Source organism: Amblyomma mixtum, chromosome 4 (genome assembly GCF_055824585.1).
Source record: "Amblyomma mixtum isolate Tamu chromosome 4, ASM5582458v1, whole genome shotgun sequence".
NCBI lineage: Eukaryota > Metazoa > Arthropoda > Arachnida > Ixodida > Ixodidae > Amblyomma > Amblyomma mixtum.
In genome coordinates this window covers 112,636,388-112,663,774 of record NC_143015.1, presented here as the reverse complement: position 1 = coordinate 112,663,774, position 27,387 = coordinate 112,636,388, and the positions used below count along the sequence as shown (strand labels likewise).

Sequence of the window (27,387 nt, the reverse complement as noted above, 5' to 3'; positions counted from 1 at the left end):
AAAAATGATCTATTTTCCACACTTCTTGCTCCCAAAGTTTATTATTTACATGAAGAAAAATATTTAGCTCATTTTTATGACGCCAGCGGACGGGATCCAGGTTTGCCGGCCGGCGTGCAGCCTCGCTGTATTTCACATTCGCACCAGAAAAGACAAAACAGCGCCATGCTATCAGAAAGGCTGCCTGTTATATTCGAGCAGTGGCAGCATGCCGAGCTTTCGGCAACGACGCCGCCTGCGGACGCGCCGGGCGATGAAGCTGCGATCGAGGCTTGCCGGCGGCCCTGGTCGTCGCTAAGCCTACCTGGTTTTGCATCGACACTATCGATACCGCAGCTGAGGGAGCTTCGGAACTGGTCAGCGCTGTAAAAGGTACTACTCTCGTCACCCCTTTAACTGTGAACCTGTCCCATAATAAAATAAAGATATGCTCGATTTCTGCGACGCCAGCGGAGCTAGCAAATGCCAGCTATGCGAGCGGCGACCAGGCAGTAAATAAAGCGGTCATTGGATGAAATTTGCTTGTATCGCCGAATTGAATACTGCCAGCAACTCGGCATCAGCCAACTATCCTCAAAAATGATTCATTTTTTGGCATTCATCTATTCCAGTGCTTGTTATGAGCGTGAAAAAATAATACTAGCGTGTTTTTCTGACGCCGGCGGCCGGCATCCAGGCTGACAGGCCGGCCCCGAGAAACGCGTCCCCACGTCATTATGACGCTGGCGCTCTGCGCGCTCGCATTCTGTCCCTTGTCAGTGCGACGCGCCGCGTGCGGCCTGTCATTGACATCGGTTGGGCGCAGGCGGCGAGCTGCTGTCAGTCGTCGTTACGCCGCTCGCAACGGCACGTCGCGCGCCCGGCAAGTAGCAGTCATGCCGAGAGACCGCGACACCTCTGCCTGCGGGAGCCGCGACCGTGAACCTCCGAACCCGGTCGTGGACTCGAGTCATCTCTATCGCAGGGGGTGGGTTGACTCGCAGCCCCATCTGCAAATTATGCCTAACCCTCTTCACGCTTCTGGAATATATTTTTCTGCAGCAAAGAACAGAAGCGCGGAGCTGGTGCGCGCCGCGATAGCTGACTCGTTCGTATCGAGTTCGTGTAAAGAGAGAGTCGTCGAGATGGGCTGGCCTTGCTCAGCTCGATTCTCTGACTCAAACCACCGCTGTCAAGGAACACCACCTAGATAGGTTCACGTAAGCAAGGCTATGTCGAGCCGCTGATACTGAAGCCAAGGAGAATGGAGAAGCAGAACCGAAACCGAAACTGGTCCCAGGTCAGTGATTGATGTATGACCACGCGCTGCAGTTTAACAGAGTGCAATTACGCGTGCAAATAATTGGAAAACCTTGTTTCACTTTCTGAATTTCTCATAAAGCTATTATTTTAGGGCAAACGAAAGTTGAAGATATCTCTACGTTTCTGAAGATCTTAAAATGACGTAGTCGAGTAGTGCGCGTGCCAGCCGACGGCGGCGCATGGTCGTTTCATGAGCTCAAAAAGGCAGCGATTTCGAACGGGCTTTATTAAATGCAGACTCAATATTGAGTCGAAATATTTCGGAATTAGCATGTCTAATGTTTATGGAAGCAGTAAAAATTAAAATCGGGCAGCTTCATTTTCTTTTCACAACCCCTTTAATCCTTCGGCCATAAAGTACCACCCACAAACAGGGCTTTCTTGTCGCATGCGTGGTGTGCCAGTTTGTCAACAAATTACCGCTGTGGACTTATCTGAGTCTCAGCGCCAACAAAAAACAAAATTTGGCATGGTTTATGTAACCTGGTGCACGAAAACGTACTTTTGCTCAAATTATCAAAGCTTGAATAGATATTAGCAGCGAATCCAGCGTTCACGAATTCTGAGGTCCGAAGTCGCGTTCATTTTATTCGGTAGCTCTCGCCGCGTGTGACAGCGTTGCGTAGGCGTTTGGCTAAGTGTGAATGAATGTATTAAGATCGCTCATATTTTCCTATGATTAAGGTAGATAGCAAAAGCAGAAAGACACTACGGTAAACCCTTTACCTCCCCTTGATCTCTATGACATGCGTGCGGAAAGAGCAACTGAAATCAGTAGCGGTCGTGCTTACAATCTTGTGCATGAAATGTGTTTAATAGGAACTAGAGCTAGCTCAGCTCAGCGCAAGGAGGTAATCGAAAACACGCGCTTCGTCGGGACAACCTTCAGTCTGCAGCTCGCCTATCCAGTTGCTACACCACTGAATCAAATCAATAAATCCGCATTCCTGTGCCTAAAATTATCATAGATGATAGCGCACGTAAAAGACGGCAACAAACGACATGCCAGCGCAGAAATCTTTAGAAGTGCCGATTTCCAGTCCGTACGCTACCTGGCCGACTACTCCGCGGGAAAAATCCTTGCTGTTTGCAGTACTATTCCAGAATTTCCCTGAGCAGCGCCGCCGCACCAGCGGCTCGGTGGAGCAGCGTCGCCGCTGCGGTGCCAGCGTTTGGAATCCTGAGCCAGCAGAATATCATCATTGAAAAACGTAGCGCGAAAAACGAGCCACAGAAAAGGTGAAGACAGGACACAAGCGCTAATCATCAATATCAATATCATCATGGTGGGCACAAACAACGAGGGAGACGCGCACTGCCTCGCCTCACTTACTCACATCTAAATGAACGAAAAAAAAAACTCGGAGAAGTCACGTTAACGACTAACTGCGCACAAGATAACCGCAGTACTGTCTGGAAGAGGGAAAATGTGAGTAGTGACGCACAGCACAGACCCTCATACGTTATAATGAAGCACTACAACGACAGAAGCGAACACGTAAACATGCATTCTACGCGCGGAGCCGGCGCAACCCGCAGTCCATCGGGCCGCGCGCGCCGATAGATGGCGACTGGTGTCGAGAGTAGGGGCGCGCCAGCAGCCTGCGTGCGAGGGTAAAAGAATCTGGTCTATTTTCTTTTCATTTTCCTTCCCCTTACGGCGCGGTTCGCGTGTCCACCGAGATAAGAGTGTTTCCTGGCGCACTGTTTGTCTTTTATTTGTTTTATTTCTGATATTTTATTTCTTTCCTTTCTTTTTTATTACGGAGTCGGCGGCCACCTGCGCTGCGCGTGACGTTGCTCAGTTTGGCGCATGCGCATAAGTGGCAAATCTGGGCTCCGGCTCACGCGAAGCGCGGTGTTGACTAACCTAGTGAAGTTTTTCGCTTCGTAAGTGCTGAACTAGTCTCCGGTCACTAGCAGAAATGTTTCTTACCACAAGCGACGCGCACGCGTTGAAACATGCGCATACGCGAGTTGGCTTCGAATGCAGGATCGTTTGGCGCGGGTTAGGCATGCTAGGCTTTTGCCTGTACCCCGCGTACTTTCCAACAAGGGCTCCCTGGGCGCTTTTTCACTGGACTGCAGTGGGCACCTCGCGGTAGCACGGCGGAAGCGGCGCCGGGACCGGTTTCCAACAGTCAAGAGAGGAGGCGTTTCGACAACCGTCTAGCCAAAGCCTGCTCTAGCCCGATAGAAAGGTCTGCACAGGTCGTTCGAACGAAAAGCCTTCGGCGTCGTAGTAGTTGTAAGCGCCGCGTGTCGGAAAAAAAAACTGCCTCTCCCGTAACCGAGAGTAGAGTAAGCATGAAATCATGGATCTCGATGGGGAAATAAGGGAACGTATCATAATACCACCCCTCCCAATGCATCCCTCTCACAACATCAGCAGAAGGAAAGCCCACGCGGCAAATGTGCACAATAAACTTAAAGACGACAGGTCAGAGCTGTATGTCGACGCTGCCGAGTACAGGCACAAAGAGGCATATGTTGTGGCTATAGCTGACCACAAAGGAGAATGCATAGCAGCTGCTACCATACCAGCGAAAAGTACAGAAGAAGCAGCAATAGCATACGCCATGTCCATAAAAGTCTCGCAGGAAAAGACCATATAATAAGCGACTTAAAAACTGCGATAAATAACTTCATGTGCATAAAAGTCTCGCAGGAAAAGACCATACGAAGCGACTTAAAAACTGCGATAACTAACTTCATAACAGGCAGAGTACACTCCCCGGCTGCAAAACTAATTAGCAAATACCGCCCAAAAACTCTAGCCAAAATAATATGGACCCCCGCACATTCAGGCCTCCCAGGAAACGAAAAGGTCAACAACATAGCCCGAGAACTAACTATCCGGGCAGGACCAGACGCGTTTCCAAACCACGGGGCCAGCTCAGAGATGGACCATCTACTCACTTTTAGGGAAATCACGACTTTCTATCAAAGAAGCAGATTGCAATAGCCCCCTGACCAGGTCGCCGAGGTCCGAGATAAGGCCACCAAGCGACAGCAGCCCGCCTGCGCCAGAAGAGAAAGCTTCCTCTTCAAAGACTATAAATAATTTTTTTATCTCTCTCTCTCTTGCCCTTCGAACGCAAGGTTTTTGAGGAAAGGAAATGGCGCAGTAATTCTCTGTCATCTCGGTGGACACCCGAACCCCACCGTAAGGTAAGAGAGGAACGCCACCACCCGTTCGGCGCTATGCCTTGCCCATTGAAGGCAACGCTTTTTGAGGAAAGGAAATGGCGCAGTAATTCCCTGTCATCTCGGTGGACACCCGAACCGCACGGTACAGGAAGGGAGGAACGCCACCACCCGTTCGGCGCGAAGCTACAGGCGCTTGTATGCCAGTCCTGTACGAGGGCATAGAGAGTCTCGTTAAATCTCGTACGGTGCCCGGATGGTCTCGTTTCAGTGCCCGGGTGTTGGCTCTCGGTCTCGGCGTGACGTCACCACACTACCGACAACGGGAGCTAAAAGCATTTCATGCTTTAAAAAGAGGCACAAGAGCACAACTGATTATCAGGAAATGAAAGGCTGAATAACTGTCCCACTTCTTGGTGGACACAACCGTGCCGTGAGGGGAGTACGGAGGTAGTGAAAGCAGACACAAAGGGGTGCCGTAAAAATTACGAGGAACTTTAGCGGCTAAAGAAGTTAATGGCGAAAGCCTGAGTGCTGCATTCTGCTACGCGATTCCTCACTTCACATTCGGTTGGTGCATTAATTAACTGCCAATTAATGCCGCTTAATCTTTGCCTTTAGGAGTGGAACGCGACAGCGTGTTGGAGTCCACGGAACGCCACCACCCGTTCGGCGCGATGCGAACGCAACGCTTTTTGAGGAAAGGAAATGGCGCTGTAATTCTCTGTCGTCTTGGTGGACAGCTGAACCTATCCTGTCGGCCTCTTGATTTCCTGCCACCCCCGTGTGCACCGGTACCCACACAATTTTGTGTGGGATCTTGTTGTTTTGTTCTTACTGGTTTTCAATGTTGTCGCTCGCTGCGAGATGCTGAACCGCACCGTACAGGAAGGAGTGGACTGAAAGAAAAAAGAGAAAGAGGAGCCGTAATGAAGAAAATAAAAATTGTATTTGAGGAAAGGAATTTACGCAGTAACTGTTTCGCATATGTCGGTGGACACCAGTCAAAAATTGTATTTGAGGAAAGGAAATTGCGCAGTAACCTTCTCACTTGTTTTGGTGGACACTCGTCAAAATTCGCGCGCAGGGACACGACCATTTCGACCAATCTGAAACGCGGACAAATTTGCTAACACGTCTTGGTCACGACAGTATGAGCCATTGAAGGTTTTCGCCTTAACAGATAATTTCGGCCATCTGGAGATCTTTAACGTGCACTGACACCGCAGAACATATGAACGCGTTTTTCGTTTCGCCTCCATCAATAAACGCGGGCGCGGTATATGTATGGAACTCCACTGTGGTGCCTCTTTCTCTTTTCCTTCTTGCACTCCGTCCTTCATCTCTTCACTGATGGCGCGTATCGGGTGTGTGCCTAGATGTACAGCCCCCGTCAAAAGTATACAGCCCAAGGGGTTTGCTTGTAGCGGTGCTCCCTAGCACATCAAGCAGTCCAAACCTTGGGAGAATTGAGTACGCAAAGCCATTCCTCTTTCAAAAGATTACGGTCGCTGAGGATGCATAAAAAGGCATGCTGCAGGCCTCGCAAGCAAACCCCTTGGGCTGTATACTTTTGACGGGGGGGTGTACGTACAGCCTTGATTGCGCCTATACTTTCCTCAAAGCCAATTTCCGTGATTGGGGTAGAACTGAGGAGGTGGGACAGAAGACTGACGCAAAGGGGAGCGCGATACTTGCAGAAACAGAAAGGAGAGAGAGAGAAGGAAAGCACGTGATCACGTGGTGGTCCGCTGACGTGACCTTTCTACAGCGCAACCATCCGCCTAACCAGACGCGTCTGCAAAGTGGGAGCTGGAGGAGCTCAGTGCGCGTTGTCCGGACCCTGAGAGAGGCAGTTAACGGAGACACTCAGGAGGACACCTGGAGTTACGCATGCGACGGGCAACAGCTTTCCACAGCGGCCGTCACTGCGGTGGATCGAAACGTCATCGCATAAGGTGAGTACTACAGCGTCCACTAGTAATGGGAAACGATACCATCTACAAGGGCTGCGTTGGTGGGCAGGTGGGTCCACAGCGAGACGATGTTACTCCGGTGCGGTATGGTTTGAGCATTTGGGCATCATTTGGCAGTTTACATCTGCATCTGCTCGGCGATGAAAGTTTTGCGAGTTGTTTGGATGCAGCTGCGTTGCAGAGTTCGACGCACTTGTCTGCGTGTTCAGACGACGAACTCTGCGTTTAGCCGATGAACACTCCGCGTCTGTCTTTCAGTCTATGGCCGCTAACGAGATGTTGCCGGCATTTGCGTGTGCGTGCTGATTCCTGACCGCGTGCTTCGGATCGAGGAAGGGATCGAGGCTTTCGCTAAGCCTGACGGCCTGAAGTTGCTCAAGATGGCGGCGATTAACTTCTCCGCCGCCCCTTTGGCGGAGAGGCTATGGCGACCACATGCACCAGCCTTTGCAACTAGGCCTAGCGTCGCGAATTGCCGCGTTCTACTGAAACGTCAATAACGCCTTCCATGGGTGTGCATTGATAAACACGTTTAGAATAAAAGAATATATCGTGATTAAATGTATCAATGGGATGGTGAATACGTTTTTTGGAGACTGGTAGCTGCCCAAGTTTCCGGGACGGGCGAACGTGCCGTAGGCCCAGTGGTTCCGACTGTTCGAGAAAATTTTACGAGTACATCATGCGCCTTCGAGTTCACTCCTGAAACACTGACGACCTTCATTATATTTGCCGTGAGGGAGAAGAACGTAAACACATCTGCGAAAAAATTGGAGGACGCTTAAGCTTTGTCTTCAAGAGTGGGACGCGGCAGCGTGATGTAGCGTTGACAAGGGGTCCACGGAACGCTATCGCCCGTTCGGCGCGACGCCTTGTCCGTTGGAAAGGAAACGACGCCTCTCTCATAACTCGGTGGACACCCGAGAGGAATATACACCACAGTAGTACATGTTTCTAAAGCACCCAAGACAATGCCGTGTTCACTAGACGCGCCTTTGTTCATTCCAAACCATCGATCTGGCGAGGCGAAGTGGTTAGCTTGCTCGACTCGCACTCCGGAGGCCCTGGTTCGATTCCCCAACTTGACCGATTTCCTACTCTGTTTTATTTGTTAATGCTTCTGGGATTTTTCGCTCACGGCCAACACCGCCGACGACGACATCGGCTCTTCTGCGACACGGGGCCCTTCATGCTGTCGCGTTAATACCCGCAGAAACGCTCGTGTAGCGTCCGGTCAGGAAGCCGCCGACGCATGGAACTCGTACGACACTGCTGTCACGGCCATTGCGTGAACATTTTCCAGCATTCCAGTGGCCGGTAAGTAGCGAGACCATCGAGCACGTTTAGTCCGCTCTCAGAGAGTTTGGCAACACGTGCACTTCTGTGCCCGTGGAGATTGCTACTAAGTCTTCGGCGTTTCATCGCCGCGCGTCCAGGAGCGAGTGATGCTGGACGCCTCCAACTTGTCATTTTCCGCGGTCATTCCCATTGCAAGAAGAGGCGGCGCGAACTGTGCCACGTCTCGGCGTCTCGATACGCAGCCGATTACAAATTACATGGGACGATATACCGACTGTGACTTGAACACTGTCGACTGAGGGTGGGTCTTATATGAGAGAATGGAACTCTACCGACTGTGTGGAACGCAGCCTTCTCAAACGGACACTTGTTTACTTTAGATTGAGTTTTGAACGTCGTCGACTGTCATTGGGATTCAAAAGCCACTGGCCAGGGACGGAACGCTGGAGCCCTTCACTACGGCGTCCCTCATTGCCTGAGTTGCTTTGGGACGTTAAACCCCATAAACCAAAACCAAACCGGAACGTTGCCTTCTCAAACGGACACTTATTTGCTTTATATTGAGTTTTTAGTGCCGTCGACTGTAATTGGGATTCAAACGCCACCTACCTAGAACGCATAGCTGCTTATTGAGGTTGGACGCTGCCGGCTAAGAGAAAGGCACCGCTGACAAGTTTCTGGCGTAAATTGCGGTAGGTTTGTGTTAAAATGAGGTTATTTCCGACTCTACAGCGAACAATGCTACACTGGTTAGATGGAAGCGGCGGCTGCTGTAGCGGACTGCTGTAGCGGAATTCTTGTCGGAAATATTTAGCTGCACTGAATAGTCGCCATGAAGGCACCTGCCAAGCTTATTGTGTGGGCTGCAGGACGTATTGAAGTTTTCCATGGCTGACATTAAGCCCAGCTTGATGGTCACTGACCGTTAATGGGTGAATGGTAAGCACTACACTTTTCAACCTGACAACTACTATTGCCTACACTCGGGATGGTGGAAAAATTGGTAATGCACACCAGGACGTTTTCATTTGCAAAATAGCTACGGTCCAACTACTGATAAACCTGGTTAGAGGGCGAAAGCTACTGCGTATCGGGCAACTATAAGCGGCTTGGCGTCTGTAACGCTGAGCGCGTTCCGGACAGTGGATAGGCAGGGCACCCACCCTGGCAGGTGGCAGTTAATGGTTGATCGCGAGAGTTCGCTCACCCAGTGACCGCTGCGGCCTAACGCTGCTGTACCATGTGTCTACTACAGCGTTGTCAGCGCTATCGCTAGCAGCCTACATCTCTCTGTGTCTCATCACCCCCCGTATCTCAAAGCGCGATTCAGGCGTCCACTGGCCCAGGGAGCCAGTTATGCACTTCCTTTCATTAAAAAAAAAATCATCGTAGTCTAAAACGCAGCCCACGCCAACACCAATGAACGCTAACGGCCTATGACTTCAGTGCCCTGTTTGTGCCACAACGTTGTCAATGCCAACGCATGCAGCGCACATCTGTCACTACAGCCACGGATCTTAAAGCACGACTGAAGTGTCCATTTTCCCCGGGGGGCCAGTTATGCACGTTTCTTTTGCTTTCGAAGCTCAAGGTCATTATTTTGAAGGTGAAACTGGGGGCCACCGCGAAACTGGCTTTACCCTAGCGTAGCGAAGCTTTCACTTCAAAAAATTGAAAATGGGATTTGAGAAAAGCAGAGGCATGGCAAGTGTGGACACCCCAGCCGCGCCGCGGGGAAGGGGAAGAAAGTGGGAAAGAGGAAAGAGAGGTGCCGCAGTGGAGGGCTTCAGGGTAATTTCGACCACCTTTTGAATCTTTACTAGTTTAACATTTAGTACAGTGCCGGCTGCACCCCGCCCATCCATACAGTATTTTGGTTGTCCGTGTGCTTCACTGAGGGACCGTGCAGTGGCGCACCTCTTTTAGCCATCCTCATAAGTTTTATATTTCTAGCATTAATTTTAACGCGAAAGCCTTTAACGCCTCATACTATCGTTAGCAGACGCTGTCGGCAGCGGTGTCGACAGACACGTCGGCAAATTTGTCCGCCTTTCGGCGTCACTGCTTAAAAAGAAACTGTGCCGAGGGTGGGATTCGAACCAGAATCTGAACGAACAAACGTAGCGTTGAAACAGGACACAGAAAAATGAGGACAGGACGGGGCTACATTCGAACCAGAGCCATTGGTATTTGAAGCGGAGACGCTACCACTCCGCCACGAAGGCTCAAGGTTCGAGCATGAATAAAGGCGCATCTAGTGAATGCATGGGTTCCACAAATAAAAAAAAGGAATAAAGTGAAGGAAAGAAAAAATAAAAATATGGAAAGAAACAGAAATGAAAACAAAATAAAAAAGGCACGAAAATAAAAATTAAAAACAATAAAAAGAAGAGCAAAAATAAATAAAAAACGAAATATGAAAAATAAAAAATAAATAGAAACAAACAGTGCGCCAGTAGCCAAAGTGCCCCCTGATTTTTTTAATACCATTAATGCTGATATTTTATGTTATTTGTGAAAATATTTCCGTCTAAAAGAAAAAACGCACATTTCTATTAAGAAGTGTTTTCTTTAGAGGGCAGTTGGGCGTCGTGGACGCAAGGCGGCGCTATCACCCAGTTTGGGGGAGGGGATAGGGACAGGCGGCCACTCGGACACACAGCCTGCAGGCAATGTACGAATGAGGTACTGCTGTAATATCCACTGACATCGCACAGCACATGGGCGCCTTATGCGTTTCGCCTCCATCGAAACGCGGCCGCCGCGGTCGGGTCCGAACCCGGGTATTCCGGCTCAGTAGACGACCGCCTTAGCCACTGCGGCGGGACACAACTGAATGCATAACCAATTATCAGGCAAATTGGTTTGGTTTATTGGGGTTTTACGTCCCAAAGCAACTCAGGTTATGAGGGACGCCGTAATGAAGGGCTCCGGAAATTTCGACCACCTGGGGTTCTTTAACTTGCAGTGACATCGTACAGTACTCGGGCCTCTAGAATTTCTCCTTCATCGAAATCCGGCCGCCGCGGCCGGGATCGAACCCGCGTCTTTCAGGTCAGCAGCAGAGCGCCGTAACCCCTGAGCCACAGCGGCGGGGTGATTATCAGGAAATTAAAGAGGGAGTAACTATCTCAATCTTGGTGGACGCTTAACCACGTCGTGAGGGAAGGGCAAAGGTGAAAAAATATAGAAAGATAGGGGTACCATAGTTGACTCCTCGAGAACTATTCGGCCACCTTTGATCCCGGCCGCGGCAGCCGAATTTCGATGATGGCGAAATTCTAGAGGCCCGTGTACTGTGTGATGTCAGTGCCCGTTAGAGAACGCCAGGTGGTCGAAATTTCCGGAGCCCTTCACTATGGCGTCTCTCACAGCCTGAGTTGCTTTGGGACGTTAAACCCCAATAAACCAAAACAGAACCAAACCAAACCTGGGGATCTTTAACATCTACTGACGCCGCACAGTGTTTGAACGCCCTTTGCGCTTCGCCTCCATTGAAACGCGGGCGCCGCAACACCACTGCAGCATCTCTTTTTCCACTCCGGTGTCTCTCTTTTCCTCCTTTCCGTCCGTCCAGCTCTGTACTGTCGGCGCTGTTCGGGTGTGTACCTAGATTATAGCTAGATGTTCAGCAGCGATTAGGTGTTTCCTTTCCTCAAAATCAATTTCCGTGAGGGAGAGGGAACTGAGGAGGTGGGACAGAAGACTGACGCAAGGGGGAGCGCGATACTTGTAGAAACAAAGGAGAGAGAGGAGGAAAGCACGTGATCGCGCGGTGTTCCGCTTACGTGGCCTTCCCACAGATCAACCATCCGCCTAACCAGACACGTCACCAACGTCAGCCAGGAGGATGCCAGTGCGCACTGTCTGGAGTCCGAGACCGGCCTTCATCAGAAGGCGCATCGGGGGCTCCTGGACGCTGACGGATACACTCTGGAGGACACCTGGAGTTATACATGCGACAAGCAACAGCTTTCCACAGCGGCTGTCATTGCGGCGGATCGACACGTCATCGCATAAGGTGAGGTCTGCAGCGTCCACTAGTAGTGGGAAACGATACCATCTACCAGGGCTGCGAAGGTAGGCAGGTGGGTTCACAGCGAGACAAGGTTACTCCGGTGCAGTGTGGTTTGAGCATCTGGCCATCATTCCGCAGCTTATGTTTTTATTTGATCGGCGATGAAAGCTTTCTGTTGTTTGGACACAGCTGCGTCGCAGAGTTAAACGCACTTCTCTGCTAGTTTAGCCGATGAACTCTCCGCGTCTGTCTTTCATTCTATGGCCGGTAACGAGATGTTGGCGGCATTTGCGTGGGCGACCTGATTCTGGAACGCGTGCTTCGGCTGCGAGATATTTTAGCGGGGATTCACGGCCTTTGTTAAGCCTAACGGCTTGAAGTGATGCAAGATGGCGGTGATTTGGTTTCCCTCCGCTCCTTCAGTCGAGGAGGGTATGGCGGCCACATGCACGAGCTCTGCGACTAGCCCTACCCTAGCACCGAGGAGCGCCGCGTACTACTGAAACGCCAAGTACGCTGTCCATTGGTCTGTGCATCGATAAAAACATTTAGAATGAATTTTGTGTTTAAATATAGCAATGGGATAGCGAATTCGTTTTTCGGACTCTGGCCGCTGCCCAGGCCCTTTTCGGGCACGGGTGACCGTGCCGTTGGCCTTATGGTTCCGACTGTTCGAAACTTCATCCTGCTCCTTCGAGCTCACTCCTGAAATGCAGGAGTCCTTCATAATACTACTTGTGCGGAAGAACGTAAACACATCTGCTATGAAATAACCGCGGAACCGTCCGTAGCGTTCCGCCGGGAAGCCGGCGACGCCGACTCGTGGAACGCATGTACTATGCTGCTCTCAGGGCCATTGGACGAATATTAAGGTGAAAGCCTTTAATGCCTCATACTGTCGTTTTCCACCCACGGGTGGTCAAATTACAACTTGCCTACGGGCCTCCTCTTTTATTTTTCAATTGGGTTAAGCCTGTTGTGTGTAAACGGTGCAGGCAGGGGCCTATTATTTTTATTTCCTTTTCGGTTGCCCCAACCTATTCAATGTCGTTAGCAGACGCGTCGGCAGGAGTGTCGACAGACGCGTCGGCAGATTCGGCCACCTTTCGGCGGCACTGCTTAAAACGCTCAAGGTTCCAGCATGAATGAAGGCGCATCTAGTGAATGCATGGGCTTCATAAATGAAATGAAAGGAGTAAAGTCAAAAAAAGGAAAATAAAAAATTAAAATAAGAAAATAAACAGAAACAAAAACAAAATAAAAATAAGATGTGAAAATAAAAATTAGGAAACAATAAAAATTAAGAAAAGAAGCAAAAAATAAATCAAAACAAACTATGAAAAATAAAAAGTAAATAGAAACAAACAGTGGCCAAGAAACGCTTTCGCCTTGCAGCACTTTGGAGAGCCAAAGTGCCCCCTGAATTTGTCTCCACCATTCCAGTGGGAGGCCAGTAGTCGGAGAGACCATCACGCACGTTTTAAGGCGAAAGTCTATTTAATGCCTCGTACTGTCGTTAGCAGACCCTGTCGGCAGCCGTGTCAACAGACGCTGTCGGCAGATTTTTCCGCCTTTCGGCGTCACTGCTTAAAAAGAACCTGCGCCGAGGGTGGGAATCGAACCAGGGCCTTCGGCATTTGAAGCAGAGACGCTACCACTACGCCACGAAGGCTGAAGGTTCGAGCATGAATAACGGCGCATCTAGTGAATGCCTGGGTTTCATAAGTAAAATAAAAGGAATAAAGTCAAGAAAAGGAAAAATCAAAAATAAAAATAAGAGAATAAAGAAAAATAAAAATAAGGAAAGGAGCAATAAAAACAAAAAAAAATATGAAACATAAAAAAACAAACAGTGCGCCAGGAAACGCTTTCGCCTTGCAGCACTTTAGAGAGCCAAAGTGCCCCCTGAATTTTTTTATTTTGTAGTATTATTCATAAATTTATTAATGCTGACGTTTCTCCGTTACTTGTGAAAATATTTTCGCTGAAAAGAAAAGCGCAAATTTCTACAAGTACTGTTCGTTGGAGGGTAGTTCGGCGTCGTAGGCGCGGGGCGGCGCTGCATTACCCGGTTTGGGGGAGAAGGCAGGAGGCCACTTGGTCCCTCACCCTGCAGGCACTTATAAAGGAGGCACTGCTGTAATGCGCATTGACATACGCACTGACATCGCACAGGAGACGGGCGTCTGTGGCGCTTCGCCTCCATCGAAACGCGGCCGCCGCGTTCGGTTTCGAACCCGGGTGCTCCTGCTCAGTAGACGACCAGCTTCCCCACATAAACTACCGTTTGGAAGGGGCGGAAGAGAACGCGTGGTGATTGCTCTGTTTATGTACAGATTGTTGGTTTAGTGATTGTCCTCTCTATATGTGTGATGAGACTCATTGTTACTTCTGTGTTCTTTGTGGCCAGTTAAAGAAGCGTTCTCTACTTACCTAACGCACTGGGTGTTTCACCGTAGACTTAACATATTGTTACAGGTTCTATTTACAAATACTATTTACAAGGCAGGTCGAGAAGAGCCTGGTGCGCCGGCGGCAGGATACTGGACTTTCTCTTCTTCTTCCAGCCGCCGAACGTCTTCTTTGTTCCTCAGAGCCCATGCGCAGCACGTGACATTTCCCCGTTCGCAGACGAAGCCCTCTGGGCCAGTGAATCAATCGGGATCCCGAGAGTGGAATGGCTTCAGCCGTGCGACATGCACGACCTGGGTTGTCCTTGAGCGGCGTCCTTGCGTTGATTGGGGAGAGATGACATAGTTGAGGTCATTGAGGCGAGCAACAACGATGAACGGGCCTGTGTAGTGGGATAGCAGCTTTTCTGATAAACCACGCTTGCGTAGGGGCGTCCACAACCATACAACGTCACCGGGCAGGTAGGAGACATCCTTGCGCCGGCGGTCATAACGCTGCTTAGAGCGATGCTGTGATGCCAAGGTGCGTATCCGGGCAATCCGACGGGCTTCTTCAGCGCGACATAGAGTGTTGGCAATAGAAGGCTCGGTGTCGAGAGAGAAAGGTAAGATGCTGTCGAGGGAGCTTCGAGGCGGACGGGCATAAAGGAGGAAGAATGGGCTGTAACCAGTTATTTCATGCCTCGACGTGTTATAGGCGTATGTAATGAAGGGAAGCACGTCGTCCCAGTTCTGATGGCGGGAATCGACATACATGGCCAGCATGGTCGTGAGTGTCCGATTGGTACGTTCAACCAGTCCATTAGTCTGGGGGTGGTACGGCGTCGAGTGGCGAAAATGGCATGAACTAAGACGCAGGAGCTCTTCCACAACGTCTGCCGTAAAACTGGCGACCGCGGTCACTGATAACTCGAGGAGGTCCATGCCGGAGGATGACAGCACGAAGAAGGAAGAGCGAGACCTCAGCAGCGGTGGCGCAAGGTAGGGCGGCGGTCTCACAGTAACGGGTGAGGTGATCCACGCACACTATAATCCAGCGGTTACCGTTGGACGAGCGGGGAAACGGGCCGAGCAGATCGAGTCCAACTTGTTCATATGGCGTGCTTGGAGGTGGCACAGGATGCAGGCGTCCAGGCGAAGAAGTCGTGGGAAGCTTGAACCGCTGACACTGCACGCAGGTGGCCACGTAGCGCTGAACCATATGACGCATTTTTGGCCAGTAAAAACGTTCTTTGATGCGGTTAAGGGTCCTGGCAAACCCCAAGTGCCCAGCCGTGACGTCATCGTGCATTGCCTGCAGAACAGAGGAGTACAGAGTAGCCGGAACGACGAGGAGAAAGCGCGCACCTCCAGGCGAGTAATTCGTTCTGTAGAGTAAACCGTCGCGAATGCAGAAAGGGCTTGCGGATGTCGGGTCACGGGCTTCGGCAAAAAGCGGCGCCAAGTGCTGATCCTTGCGTTGTTCCGTCTGGAAAGTGCCAAGATCTGGAAACTCTTGGGAAACGGCAGCGAGATAGTCGTCGAAGTTTTCATCATCGGAAGTAGTAACCGTGAGCGGCAGCCGCGAGAGGCAATCTGCGTCGGCGTGTTGGCGGCCACTTTTGTAAGACACTTTGAAGTTAAAACTCTTGGAGGCGTAACGCCCAGCGGGCCAACCGACCGCAGGGGTCGCGTAGATTGACCAGCCAGCACAGAGAATGGTGGTCTGTGACGACTGTAAAAGCACGTCCATAAAGGTACGAACGAAACCGTTGTACGCCGAAAACAACGGCGAGACACTCTTGCTCTGTTACAGTGTAATTGCGTTCCGACTTGCTGAGGGTGCGACTTGCATAAGCGACAACGTGTTGATTGCCCTCATGGCGTTGGATAAGCACAGCACCCACGCCGATGCCGCTGGCGTCAGTGTGGAGTTCAGTCGGTGCTGTCGGGCAGAAATGACGTAATATTGGCCGCGAGGTGAGGAGAAACTTGAGCTGCCGAAACGCGGAGTCGCATTCGGGAGTCCAGTGGAAAGGGGTGTCTTTCTGCAGGAGACTTGTAAGCGGGTAGGCTAAATCAGAAAACTTGGGAACGAAACGCCGAAAATATGAGCAAAGTCCTACGAAACTCCTGAGCTCTTTCACTGATTTGGGTTCTTTGACACTGCTTACAGCTTCAACCTTCTGCGGGTCGGGTCTGACGCCATCCTTGTCAACGAGATGACCAAGCACAGTAATTTGGCGTTCACCGAAGCGACACTTCTTCGAGTTCAGCACGAGGCCCGCTCTCTCTATGCAGTCTAGGACAATGGCTAAGCGGCTGTTATGTTCGGCGAAGGTCCTACCAAAAATAACAACATCGTCCAGACAACACATGCAAACTTGCCACTTCAGGCCACGTAAAAGCGTATCCATAAATCGTTCAAAAGTGGCAGGAGCGTTGCAAAGGCCGAAAGGCATAACATTAAATTCATACAACCCGTCAGGTGTCACGAATGCTGTCTTCTCTTTGTCTTGCGGGTGCATCGGGATCTGCCAGTACCCGGACCGTAGATCCACCGAGGAAAAGTAGGAGGCTGAGTGGAGGCAGTCAATGGCATCATCAACGCGCGGGAGCGGGTAAACATCCTTCTTTGTGACAGTGTTAAGCCGGCGGTAGTCGACACAAAATCGCCAAGTGCCATCTTTCTTTTTGACAAGGATCACTGGAGCAGCCCACGGGCTTGAGGATTCCTGAATGATGCCGCGGTGCAACATGTCACGGACTTGTTCATCGATTATCTGACGTTCGGAAGGCGAGACGCGGTATGGCTTCTGTCGAATCGGCTGTGCAGATCCAGTATTGATCATGTGATGGGTACGGGAAGCTGGAATCGGCGGTGGTTGGTCGCGACCAAAGTCAAACACGTCAGCATGCTTCATAAGAACGGCCACTAGTACCTGGCGGTCGCTAGTGGGTAGGGATTTGTTGACCATGGCTAGGAATTGAGAGTCGCTCAGATCGCGGCGTCTAGTTGGACGAGACACGTTGTCAGTGATCGCGGCAACTGGTACAGAAAAACGTTCAAAGCCAGCAAGTTTTAAACCACATGGCAATACTGCAGGTTCGTTGGAGTGATTGACAGTCCAAAGAGTGGCATGGCCCTTGGTCACATGGACGACGCTGCGGGGTACTAGCACACTTTTCTTTGCACAGTTAAGGGAACAAGGTTCCACCACAGCATCGAAGGCATCAGAAATCGTGCTCGAGGACACAACGGGAACGAATATGGCAAACATTGCTGGAACGACGGTATCTTCAGAGACAGAAAACACTTGGGCAACCACTGGCGAGTCTTCTATGAGAGCTGACCGAAGGCCAGGACTTAACGATATGCCACCACTGCGGAAGACGAGAGTAGCGCCGCACTGGTGCAAAAAGTCAATACCGAGGATGATGTCATGCGTAGAACGAGGGAGCACCGTGAATTCAGTTCGGAACATGTGGCCAGCGATCACTACATTCACAAAACAAATACCAATCGGAACCAATGATTCTCCCCCTACACCCCGGAATATAACAGCACGATCCCAAGCGAACATTATTTTACGACCCAGGCGGTTCTTGAAAGTTGAACTCATCACTGACACCGTGGCACCAGTGTCCACTAAGGCCATGACGCAAATACCGTCCACTAAAACTTCAAGGCGGTTCCTTAACATAACAATGGGCAGAGGAATTGGCACTATCGATGATCCGGCGACCGCACCTCCATCGGCCGCACACGCTAGTTTCCCGGGGACGGTGGGGAACGACGTTGGGGAGAAGGCGAGCGGCGAGAGCGGTGCGGAGGTGGAGTCAGACTTCGGTCAGAGGCAGGGGAGTCGTTCCGTGGTGGCGCGTAACTGGATGGGCGCTGAGACGATGTGAAGACACGGTCATGAACAGGCGCATTGAAACTGGGGCGAGGGTATGACCATTGGCGCTGGGAGCGGGAATACTGGCCCCGGCGACGGCAGAATCTAGAGATGTGACCGACCATACCACAGCGGTAACAAAGTGGTGGGTCGGGGGGGCACTCGGGATAACACTCCTCGTAGCCAGTGTCGAAACGACCATCGTACTCCGGCTGCCGCAGGTGGCGTTGCGGACGAGCTGGCGCCCTGGGGCCGGGGCGGGTGATCCGGGGAGCGTCGCTGTAATCAATGCGAGGAGCACTGGTAGGGGCCTGGCCAGACGAACTCCAAGGGGTGGAGCTGTAGGCGGGAGCCGCCTGCACAGAACAGCTCTCATACGGGACCTCACTGCGGCGCGCAACATCTTGATGCCGGGAGAGCTCGTCACGCACGATTTGACGAATGACGTCAGGGAGAGTCGCCGCATTCACAGGCTCGTGGAAATCCACGCTGGCGACGGTGGTGACGTTAGGCAGGCGACCGAACTTGGGAGTAATTCGACGCAGTTTTAGAGCTTCAAAGGTGCGGCAGTGCTTGATGATATCTGTGGGCGAGTCTAAATTTTCTTTACTAATAAGAAAGCTGTAGACGTCCTCTGCGATGCCCTTGAGGAGATGACCAACGCGATCTTCGTCGGACATACTGGGATTAACGACTTTGCACAGCTTCAAGACCTCTTCTATGTAAGTCGTGCAGGTCTCTCCAGGCACTTGCGCTCTCTGAAGCAAAGACTGCTCAGCGCATTTTCGTTTGGCAACGGTATCCCCGAAGCAGCTGCGGAGCTCGTCCATGAAGCGGTCCCAACTCGTTATTGATGCCTCATGGTTTTCGAACCAAGTTAGCGCGGTGCCATCGAGAAAGAAGACGACATTGGCCAGCTGAAGAGTGGCATCCCAGCCGTTGTATTTGCTCACCCGCTTGTAATTGGTGAGCCAATCATCCACGTCTTCGCCAGCCTTCCCGGAAAACGTCCGCGGCTCACGGTAGTGCTGCCAAGCGGCCGTTGCTGCGCCGGTCGGACGTGCGTCGGCTTCCTTGGGCATTTGCACGGGCAACGGTGGCAATCCGGCGATTCTTCGGCTGCAGCAGTTGCGAGAGGGGTCCGTGGTGATCGACCCAGCACCTGCACCACACTGTTACAGGTTCTATTTACAAATACTATTTACAAGGCAGGTCGAGAAGAGCCTGGTGCGCCGGCGGCAGGATACTGGACTTTCTCTTCTTCTTCCAGCCGCCGCACGTCTTCTTTGTTCCTCAGAGCCCATGCGCAGCACGTGACAATATCTAATAAACAATTTTAATAATTTTAATATGGTTGTTCCGCTAGTCGTGCGCAGCGGTGGCTGTATGTGCAGTAATGAAGTCACCCACGGACGCCAGACGCCCCCTGTCGGAGCGGACAAGTCCTGTATTAGTTGTCGTCTGCTCCGACAGTGGGCATCAGACGTCCGTCGGTGGTACTGAAATAAGCACTTGTACGTACGCACTACCTTCGTCCCTGTCTGTTTAGCCGCTGGAATGTATCACAATAGGGCCATCTATAGATGTTTCAAGTTCGAAAAGAACATCTCTGAATTGGTCCATGGAATGGTCTCTCTTGCGCAAACCACTCGGAGTTGGATCTACAACTAGGAAAAAAGTAGCATTGGCACCATGTGGGAGAGGAAAGTCAGTAAAGTATTCAGAGTAACAGATAGCATTCGGAAGCGCCGTGCAAAAGTGGGTTCTACTGCAATTTTGTTAATAAGGTGTAAACAGGGGACCCCGGCTGTGGCAGCTTAGGGAATAGTGTTGCATCTGTCGTCATTACCGCTGCTGACGGCTATTCTTTGTGACATTGCAGGCAGCTGCTCGGTCTCCCGTCAGGCTCATGCACTGCTCGCTGCAGAAGGTAATGAAGGGTGTCCGGGAGCAGCAGAACGAGCTCCGACAGTGCCTTCGTCACGTGGGTGTGGGCCGCGACGCCGACGCACGTCCCGACCCGCCCTCCCGTGTCTGCAGCACGCTGGGGCGGAGGAGTGGATTGGGGCCCAGGTGAGGAGGAGAAAGAGTAGGAGGTCTGCTACCCGATAACTTGCACCCGTGACTGGGCTGTGCACTTGATGGCGTAGTAGCTATTGTTGAAGCAAAAAGCTTCCTCTTGTACCGAGTGTTCCAGGCAGTCTTGAGGGTCTGGGTGCACTCCATACTAGAGAGGGCACTGTATATCATGTTCTTCGCTTCCGATTTCTCGGCCGCTGCTCGAGAAGGTTGACTGCCGAGCTAAAGTGCACGCGTTCTATGTTGGCCGCGGAGGCTGCGTTTAAGGCAGGCGAAACTTCGAAAGGCGCCCACGTGCTGCGCTGTGTCAGTTAAAGAACTCAGGAGGTGTAAATTTTAGTCCGGAAGCACTAATCCGGTGGTTCAAAGCCTAACAAAACAGGCAATTGCCGATGTATGCCCGCATAGAAAAAAAAAGGCCGTTTCAAAGACGTATGATGCGAAGAAAATGGTGCCTCAGCCAGACTCAGTAAGGGAATGGCTGTGTATGGCAATGGCCCAAGTAAAACTCACTTTTGCGGATGGCCCTGCAGGCTAAGGATGCCAGCACGCGGCATGGCACATGAGGCATGTCTCAGATATGGTTAGGACACCCGAAATTTGCCTTTGGAATCAGCTTGGCTGAACCTGACTGCCGGTGAACCTGGGTGTGTCCAGTTGGAATACAGGTTTGACCTAGTCTCAAAATGGAATTGGTCCACCCCCGAAACTTGGGTGGCCCACCCCCAAACGTTTCGAAATTGAGTGAACCCACATAAGTAACAGAACTGGGACACCACCAAGATTTGGGTGGCCCACCCAAATATTTTGAAAACTTCGTTGTTCCACCCCGAAATTGGGTGGCGCACCGTGCTTTCGCACGTATTTCGTGCTTAGCAATGCTGAACTGCCCGCAATTTTTTTTCCTTAATGATGCCACACAGCACTATATTTAGGTTTTGTGTGACTCGCTTTGTGTTTCACTCCACCATGCAAGCCAGGTAAAACAACTAAGGGGTGCGTGCAAAAAAATACGAACGCCTACTAAAAATTGAGTTATTCGCTGTTTCTCATCCGCGTTTTTCGGCTGTCGTCATGTAGTCAGTAATGCGTAAATCACTTAACTCGTCACTGCGAATATATTTTTTACATGCAAAGACACATTCGAGAGAAGTAAACCGTTATGAAGTGGGCGGAAGCAGCTTTGATAGGATCTTTAACATCCGCAGAAGCGCCATTCCTGTAGGTAAGTGGTGATCACTGCTTCAACAACGAAACCTGAACACTTTAGTCCAATCTGAAGCGAAATATGCGCAAAACATCTACTGCGCTTTGCGAAGAGTTTGTTTAATTTGCTCCTAAAGATTTATTGTAGGACGCCTAGGTGATAAAATGTAACTGACGCTTTACAATGAAATGTACAATATCCGCTGAATGCCAAGTAGATTGGCAAGTGGAAAATATCAGTTCGATACCATATAACGTAGGGAAAGTTGGTGGTTTATATCATGTCAACAGTGCACTGTAAGGGAGGACGCAATAAGCACTCCTGTTCGTCCTGTTTTCTTGTAATGCACTGTTTACATGATGACTAACTGCAATCATCATTAGAAGCCTTGCGCAGAGAGAAAAGTGGTTAGAGACAGTACTAGCTGGCACCACCAATGCAAACGCTAACTTGGGCTGTTTTATTTTCTCGCGATTTCTCAGGTGTGCACGGACCAACGGAAAATTCGCTGTGGCTGAGCTTGGTTAAGCCCGGTAATTGCGAAAGCAATATCCGTACCTACGCCATGGTACAGCTGGTAGTGTAGCTGGTGGTGGTGCTTGTGGTTAGACTTGTGGTGATGCATCGGTTATGCAATCCAATCCCATTCAATCCAATCCAATCCACTCAAATCCAATCCAATGTAATGTACTCTAATCTAATGTAATGTAATCTAATCCAACCCAGTCCAGTCCAATCCAATCTAATTTAATCCAATCTAATCCAACTAATGCAATCAAGGTCAAATGAAGGTCAATGATGGTCACCGCCGCGGCACGATGGTGGTCACCCTGCAAAGTGCAAGTAGTATTGCTTTCGCAATAAAAACATTCGCGTCTAAGAGCGGGCGAAAACATAACCTCTAAACGCATTGATGAAATCCGAATTCTGCTCCGTAATGCGCTGAACTCTGCGAAAGCGGTCGCCGCCCTGCTGGCTGTCTTTTCGACGACGCCTAAAACCTAAAGTAAAACCTGCAGCAAACTCTGAGACCTGTACATTTTGTGCCAACCTGGGTTGGCACAAAGTCACGTGATGGCACTTCGTCACGTGAGCGCATGTTGACTGTATTCACATGGGCAGTCATCCTCCGGGAAGGGCTCCTTATCAATCTCCGCGACGAAAAATTTATCTCTACCTTTGGTTGATCTTAAAGGTTGTGACATTCACAAAGAAATTACGCCGGCGGTGTACACTGTGCGCTGTGAAGCACATCGTAGTTCGAAGAGCGTTGCGTTCAAACGGCATGGTATTGCGCCGAACTGGTGGTGGCGTTCCTCCCTTCCTTTACAGTGCGGTTCGGTGGTGGTGGTGAAAAACTTTAATATGCAAAGAGAGTTTGAGGGTCAAAAAACCCTGCTACATGGTCGGTATCCTTAGTCCGGGACACCGCACGACGAGGCCCCGTCTCGCGCCCGCTTTACTAGAGCCCTTTGAGACTCCAGTGTGGAGCAGTTGAGGAGGGCAGTCTTCCATGCCTCTCGGGTGGGGGTGGGGGTGGGGGAAAGGGGAAGGTGAGGATTCTGAGTACATGTCCACACCATGTGAAAGATATCGCAGATCTCTCCACAGTGCGGGCAGCGCCCATCTGTGTTCGGATCGAAGTGTTTTGCTATGGCAGGACAGACAAGAGTTCCTGTCTGCAGGCGCCGCAGAGTTCGCTCCTCCGCCTTACTCAGCCTCTTGGCAGGTACTGGGTAGAGACGGTTGCTGTCGCAATAATGAATTAGGATTTCGCGGAACCGCAGAAGCGGTTTATGAGCTTCTGAGCCAGGAGAGCTAGGATGAGGAGCCCGGTGTGTGAGCACTCGGGCGGCCGCATCAGCGGCCTCATTGCCTCGTAGACCCTGGTGGCCAGGAGCACCGAGATGACACAGAATTACTGCGCCATTTCCTTTCCTCACAAAGCTTTGGGTTCAAAGGGCAAGACATCCTGCCGAACGGGTGGTGGCGTTCCTCCTTTCCTGTACGGTGCGTTTCGGGTGTCCACCGAGATGGTAGCGAATTACTGCGTAATTTCCTCAAAAAGCTTCGGGCTCAAAATGCAAGGCATCGCGCCGAACGCGTGTGGCGTTACTTGGACTGCCTGGCAGCGCTACAACACGCTGTTGCGTCCACACCTAAAGGCGAAGCTTAAGCGCAATTGATTAGCAGTTAGTGTTTAGTCAATAATCAGTAATTAGTCACTAATTAGTAAGTTGTCATTACTTCGTCATCAATTATGTGTGACGTAATCCAGTGGTGACGTCACCAGTGTCATATAGGAGGTATTCACATGACGTCATCCGCAAGGGGCGCTAGCGGCCGGCGCGGCATTCGCCATGTTGGTGGTCGCGCCATAGAGAAACATGGTCGCGCGCGCGGCCGCCGCAGCCAGCGGCAGCGTTTGAATAGCTGGTGATGGGTTAAATGTGAGTGTATTTCGCGTCTCGCCGCACGTAATTTCGGTCCGACCCGTGCCGCCGCGTGACTGAGTGAATATTCCGTGAAGTGTGCGAAGCAGAAAAGAGCGGGCACGCTCAGAATGTTCTACTTTGTGAAAAGGTCGACCCCCCGTAGGAATGCGGAGGCACCGGCATGGTGTGCGACGTATACAAGACTGCTGCCGCGCGTTGAATTCACCGGTATCGAGGCCCACCTTGTGCACGGCTTAAGTTTGCTGGCAGGCCAAGGAATTAAAGGATATAAACCTATGAGAGGGTGCAATTACTTGACAAGCAGGTGAGTCCAAGAGTCGTGTTGTGGGTGCCGACGTCCGCGGTGCCGACGGCCGAAGTGCCGTTTTTGAAGAGGTGAGTAATTCGAAGGGTCTGTTCACTTAGCTGTAGCTTAACTTGTCATCTCTACCTGCTGAAAGTGACGTGTTACAACTGAATCTAGCGGAACGGCTGCACACTGCGTTGCTGCGAAAACGGTCTTGTGCATACGAAGCAGCGCTACGTAGCTACAATCAAAACTGCAAAACATTCTCGCTGTGTCTGCCGTTCGTGCAGCGAGCGCATGGCAGTATTTGTTTGGCCGTTCTGTCCGGTAAATAAGGCAGCTATGACGCTTTGCCTTTCTGCTGAAAGACCGTACGTCTGAGAAGCGTCAGCAGTTCGCGGACTAGAGCTAGGCGCTTGAATTATCAATTTCTGCGGTGGCAGTTCTGGAATTTCGGTAATTAATCGTGCTGTTTATCCACGATGTGCCCTGCATGACTAGCTGACAGTTATCAACTGATATTAAAAGCTGCAAGTCGTGTACGTTCTTGCGTGCAGCGCAGCCAGCCAGTTTTGCTGCCGAGTTGAGGCAGCTCGGTTATATCACGGCGCAGAAGAATTCTGCTGCAAACTTCATGCACAATACGCGCTCCACAAAGATAAGTGGTCGCTGACGTATTCGACAACGTACAAATATGTTACGGATCATTAACAGTTCAGGCCGGGTACCTCACGGCGCACCGTGACACTGCGCGAGCTGGCCTGAAACGACCGCAAACATGGCGCGCCTGCCGCGACGACGCTCGCGCCGTCTGGTAGCGCGGCCTCAGTGAATACCTCCTATAAGGCAAAGTGGTGCGGAAAACGCTTTCGCCTCTACGCACTTGTCAGTTTCGTACGCGCTGCATATACATTCTTGTCAGGCCTGCGTCTCGTCGTGTCCGCGTACGCTTCGTGTTATGCCCGTAAACATTTCATGCTTACTCTACTCTCGGTTACGGGAAAGGCAGAGATTTTTATTTTTTTTAGCGGAGCAGTGACGAGGGATGGAATATCTATCGTTCGTGGCTTAGCTCAGTGGCTTAGCCCGGCTATGCCAGGACATACCTAGCGAAGGCAGTCTTGCAACACAACCGGCGAAGCGAGCGGAGGCGGGCGCAACGACGAGGCAAGCGGTGTGACGTCATGCCAAACGGTGGAGGCGGCGGCTTCCCGCTGAGGCGCGCGGTGTGACGTCATGCCAGATGGCGCGGCGAGCGCGCGGCGTCCGCCAGCTGCGGCGGTTGCTAGGCGACGGCTCAAGGTCGCTCTCTGTGCCTCCTCGCAACACAACCACAACGAAATCGCAAGTTCGTGGACAATGTAGCCTTCACTACAATGCCATTTAATGGTCCCATTCAGTAACGAATTAATGATGCGGGGGGAACCGCTACTGTTGTTGCATTTTGTCGATTAAATTATGGTTAACTTACACAAGACCGCTGAGGTGGCTCAGTGGTTGTGGATCTTGGCTGCTGACCAGAAAGACGCGAGTTCGATCCCCGCCACGGCGGTCGAATTTCGACAGAGGCAGTATTCTAGAGGCTCGTGTATTTTATAGTGCGATACCGGTGCGCTTTAACATAGAATTTTCTCTCAGCAGGCTAGCTCTCGGTGCTTTCGATGTGGAGGCTCGTCGGAGTCGGGATGAAGACTTCCCAGACTTAAGCTCCGGCAGCCAAGGAAGTTTGGTATCTGTCTTCGATGCACTTCCTAGGAATGGTGCAACGCCATTGTTGCAAATACTTTGGACTCTCTCTGAGTCTCCTTGGGGCTACTCATATATATGCGGGGTCACAACCGCCAGCGGGAGAAGAAATCGGTGTCGCTTGGAAAAAAAAAGAACTGCTGCCACTTTCTATTGTTTTTCCAGCTGGAGAGTAGGCGTGAGACGCGATTTCAATAACCCACCCCCAGCATATACTCGATTTTTCACACGGTAAGTCAGCAATTTAAACATTTTATTTTTTAGGGAGAAAAGCGCTTATTTCGGCATAGCAGTATCAGAGGTGTAGAACCACAGAATACACCTAAGACGTGCTATCTAGCGGGATGAAGTCAAATCATATCTCCATTTTTAATGTATGGCAGCTACGCGAAAAGGTTGCGGGAAAAACCCTGCATTTTGGCATCTTCACTGGCCCGCTAACCTAGTCATTCTGGTTGAGTAATGATGAAAACATCATTTTCAACTGGTTTTCTCAGCTTCCTGGCTTATTGAGAGGCTTGCAGGCAGCAGTAACTACTGGTCTCTTCACTTTTAAGACTTTCGAAAATGTCATTCTCCTCACCGCTGTAACAGCGGAAGCAATTTTGGGGCCGCACAATACCAAATTCTTCCCTTCTTGAGCCTTCTTTCCTTCATTCACACGCTCTTCCAGCACAGACGCGGGAAGGAATAAGTTGGAATTAAGCGCTGTCGAGATGACACGGCTCTGTGCGTTAACTGCGTTAATTACTAAGAGCTGCTTCTCGACAAATCGAAACTTTACGGGGTCCCCCGTGCAGCGAAGAGCAGCCGAAGTTGTGCATGGTGTTGGAGGAGTTTTATGAGTATACGTTGACAAGGTTTATGTACAGGGTGTTTCAACTAGGATTTTACAGAATTCTTAAAAAAAAAATCTCTGCCTCTCCCGTAAACGAGAGTAGAGTAAGCATGAAATGTTTACGGGCCTAATGTCATCTCGGTGGACACCCGAACCGCACCGTACAGGAAGGGAGGAACGCCACCACCCATTCAGCGCGATGCCTTGCCATTTGAACGCAAGGTTTTTTGAGGAAAGGAAATGGCGCAGTAATTCTCTGCCATCTCGGTGGACACCCGAACCGCACCGTAAAGGAAGGGAGGAACGCCACCATCCGTTCGGCGCGATGCCTTGCCCTTTGAACGCAGCGCTTCTCCCCCGGATCACTAATGACAACGAAGTGTAACGTGGTATTTATGTGCTTTTTGCACGCCTTATTAGAAATCGGAAATTATAATTCCGTGCATTATCAAACCCACAGCTCCACTGATATCTTGATAAACATTGAGAAGGCACTGGCAGCAGTTATTTTTTGTCTGGTTTGGAGACCAACCGGTGCTTGCATGCCGGTCGCGTAGGAGGGCTTAGAGAGTCTCGTTAAATCTCGTTAAGTCTCGTACGGTGGCCGGATGTGCTCGTTTCAGAGCCCGGATGACTGGAATTCAGTGCCCGGATGAGTGGATTTCAGTGCCCGGATGAGTGGATTTCAGTGCCCGGATGACGGGAATTCAGTGCCCGGATGAGTGGATTTCAGTGCCCGGATGA

At 50.9% G+C, this 27,387-nt stretch overlaps 2 protein-coding genes across 4 annotated transcripts in view; one reads left to right on the top strand and one right to left on the bottom strand.

Moving 5' to 3' along the window:
- The first annotated feature begins 5,879 nt into the window (after positions 1–5,879).
- Positions 5,880–27,387, top strand: part of LOC149347907 (uncharacterized) — a 33,248-nt gene continuing 11,740 nt past the window's right edge. Inside the window, exons 1-4 of one of the 3 annotated variants that reach the window (XM_089587735.1) lie at positions 5,880–6,407; positions 11,528–11,745; positions 19,914–20,104; positions 25,701–25,784. In XM_089587735.1, the coding sequence (XP_089443861.1) occupies positions 11,575–11,745; positions 19,914–20,104; positions 25,701–25,784 (446 nt within the window). In that variant the 5' untranslated portion in view covers positions 5,880–6,407; positions 11,528–11,574. Of the gene's footprint in view, positions 6,408–11,527; positions 11,746–19,913; positions 20,105–25,697; positions 25,785–27,387 lie in introns of all 3 variants that reach the window. The other 2 variants (XM_089587734.1, XM_089587736.1) reach the window with 2 other exon arrangements.
- Positions 13,749–19,113, bottom strand: LOC149347908 (uncharacterized). The gene is made up of 2 exons (XM_089586046.1): positions 18,420–19,113; positions 13,749–13,801 (listed from the first exon to the last, which is right to left on the bottom strand). Exons 1-2 carry the CDS (start codon positions 19,111–19,113, stop codon positions 13,749–13,751), a joined length of 747 nt encoding a protein of 248 aa, XP_089442172.1.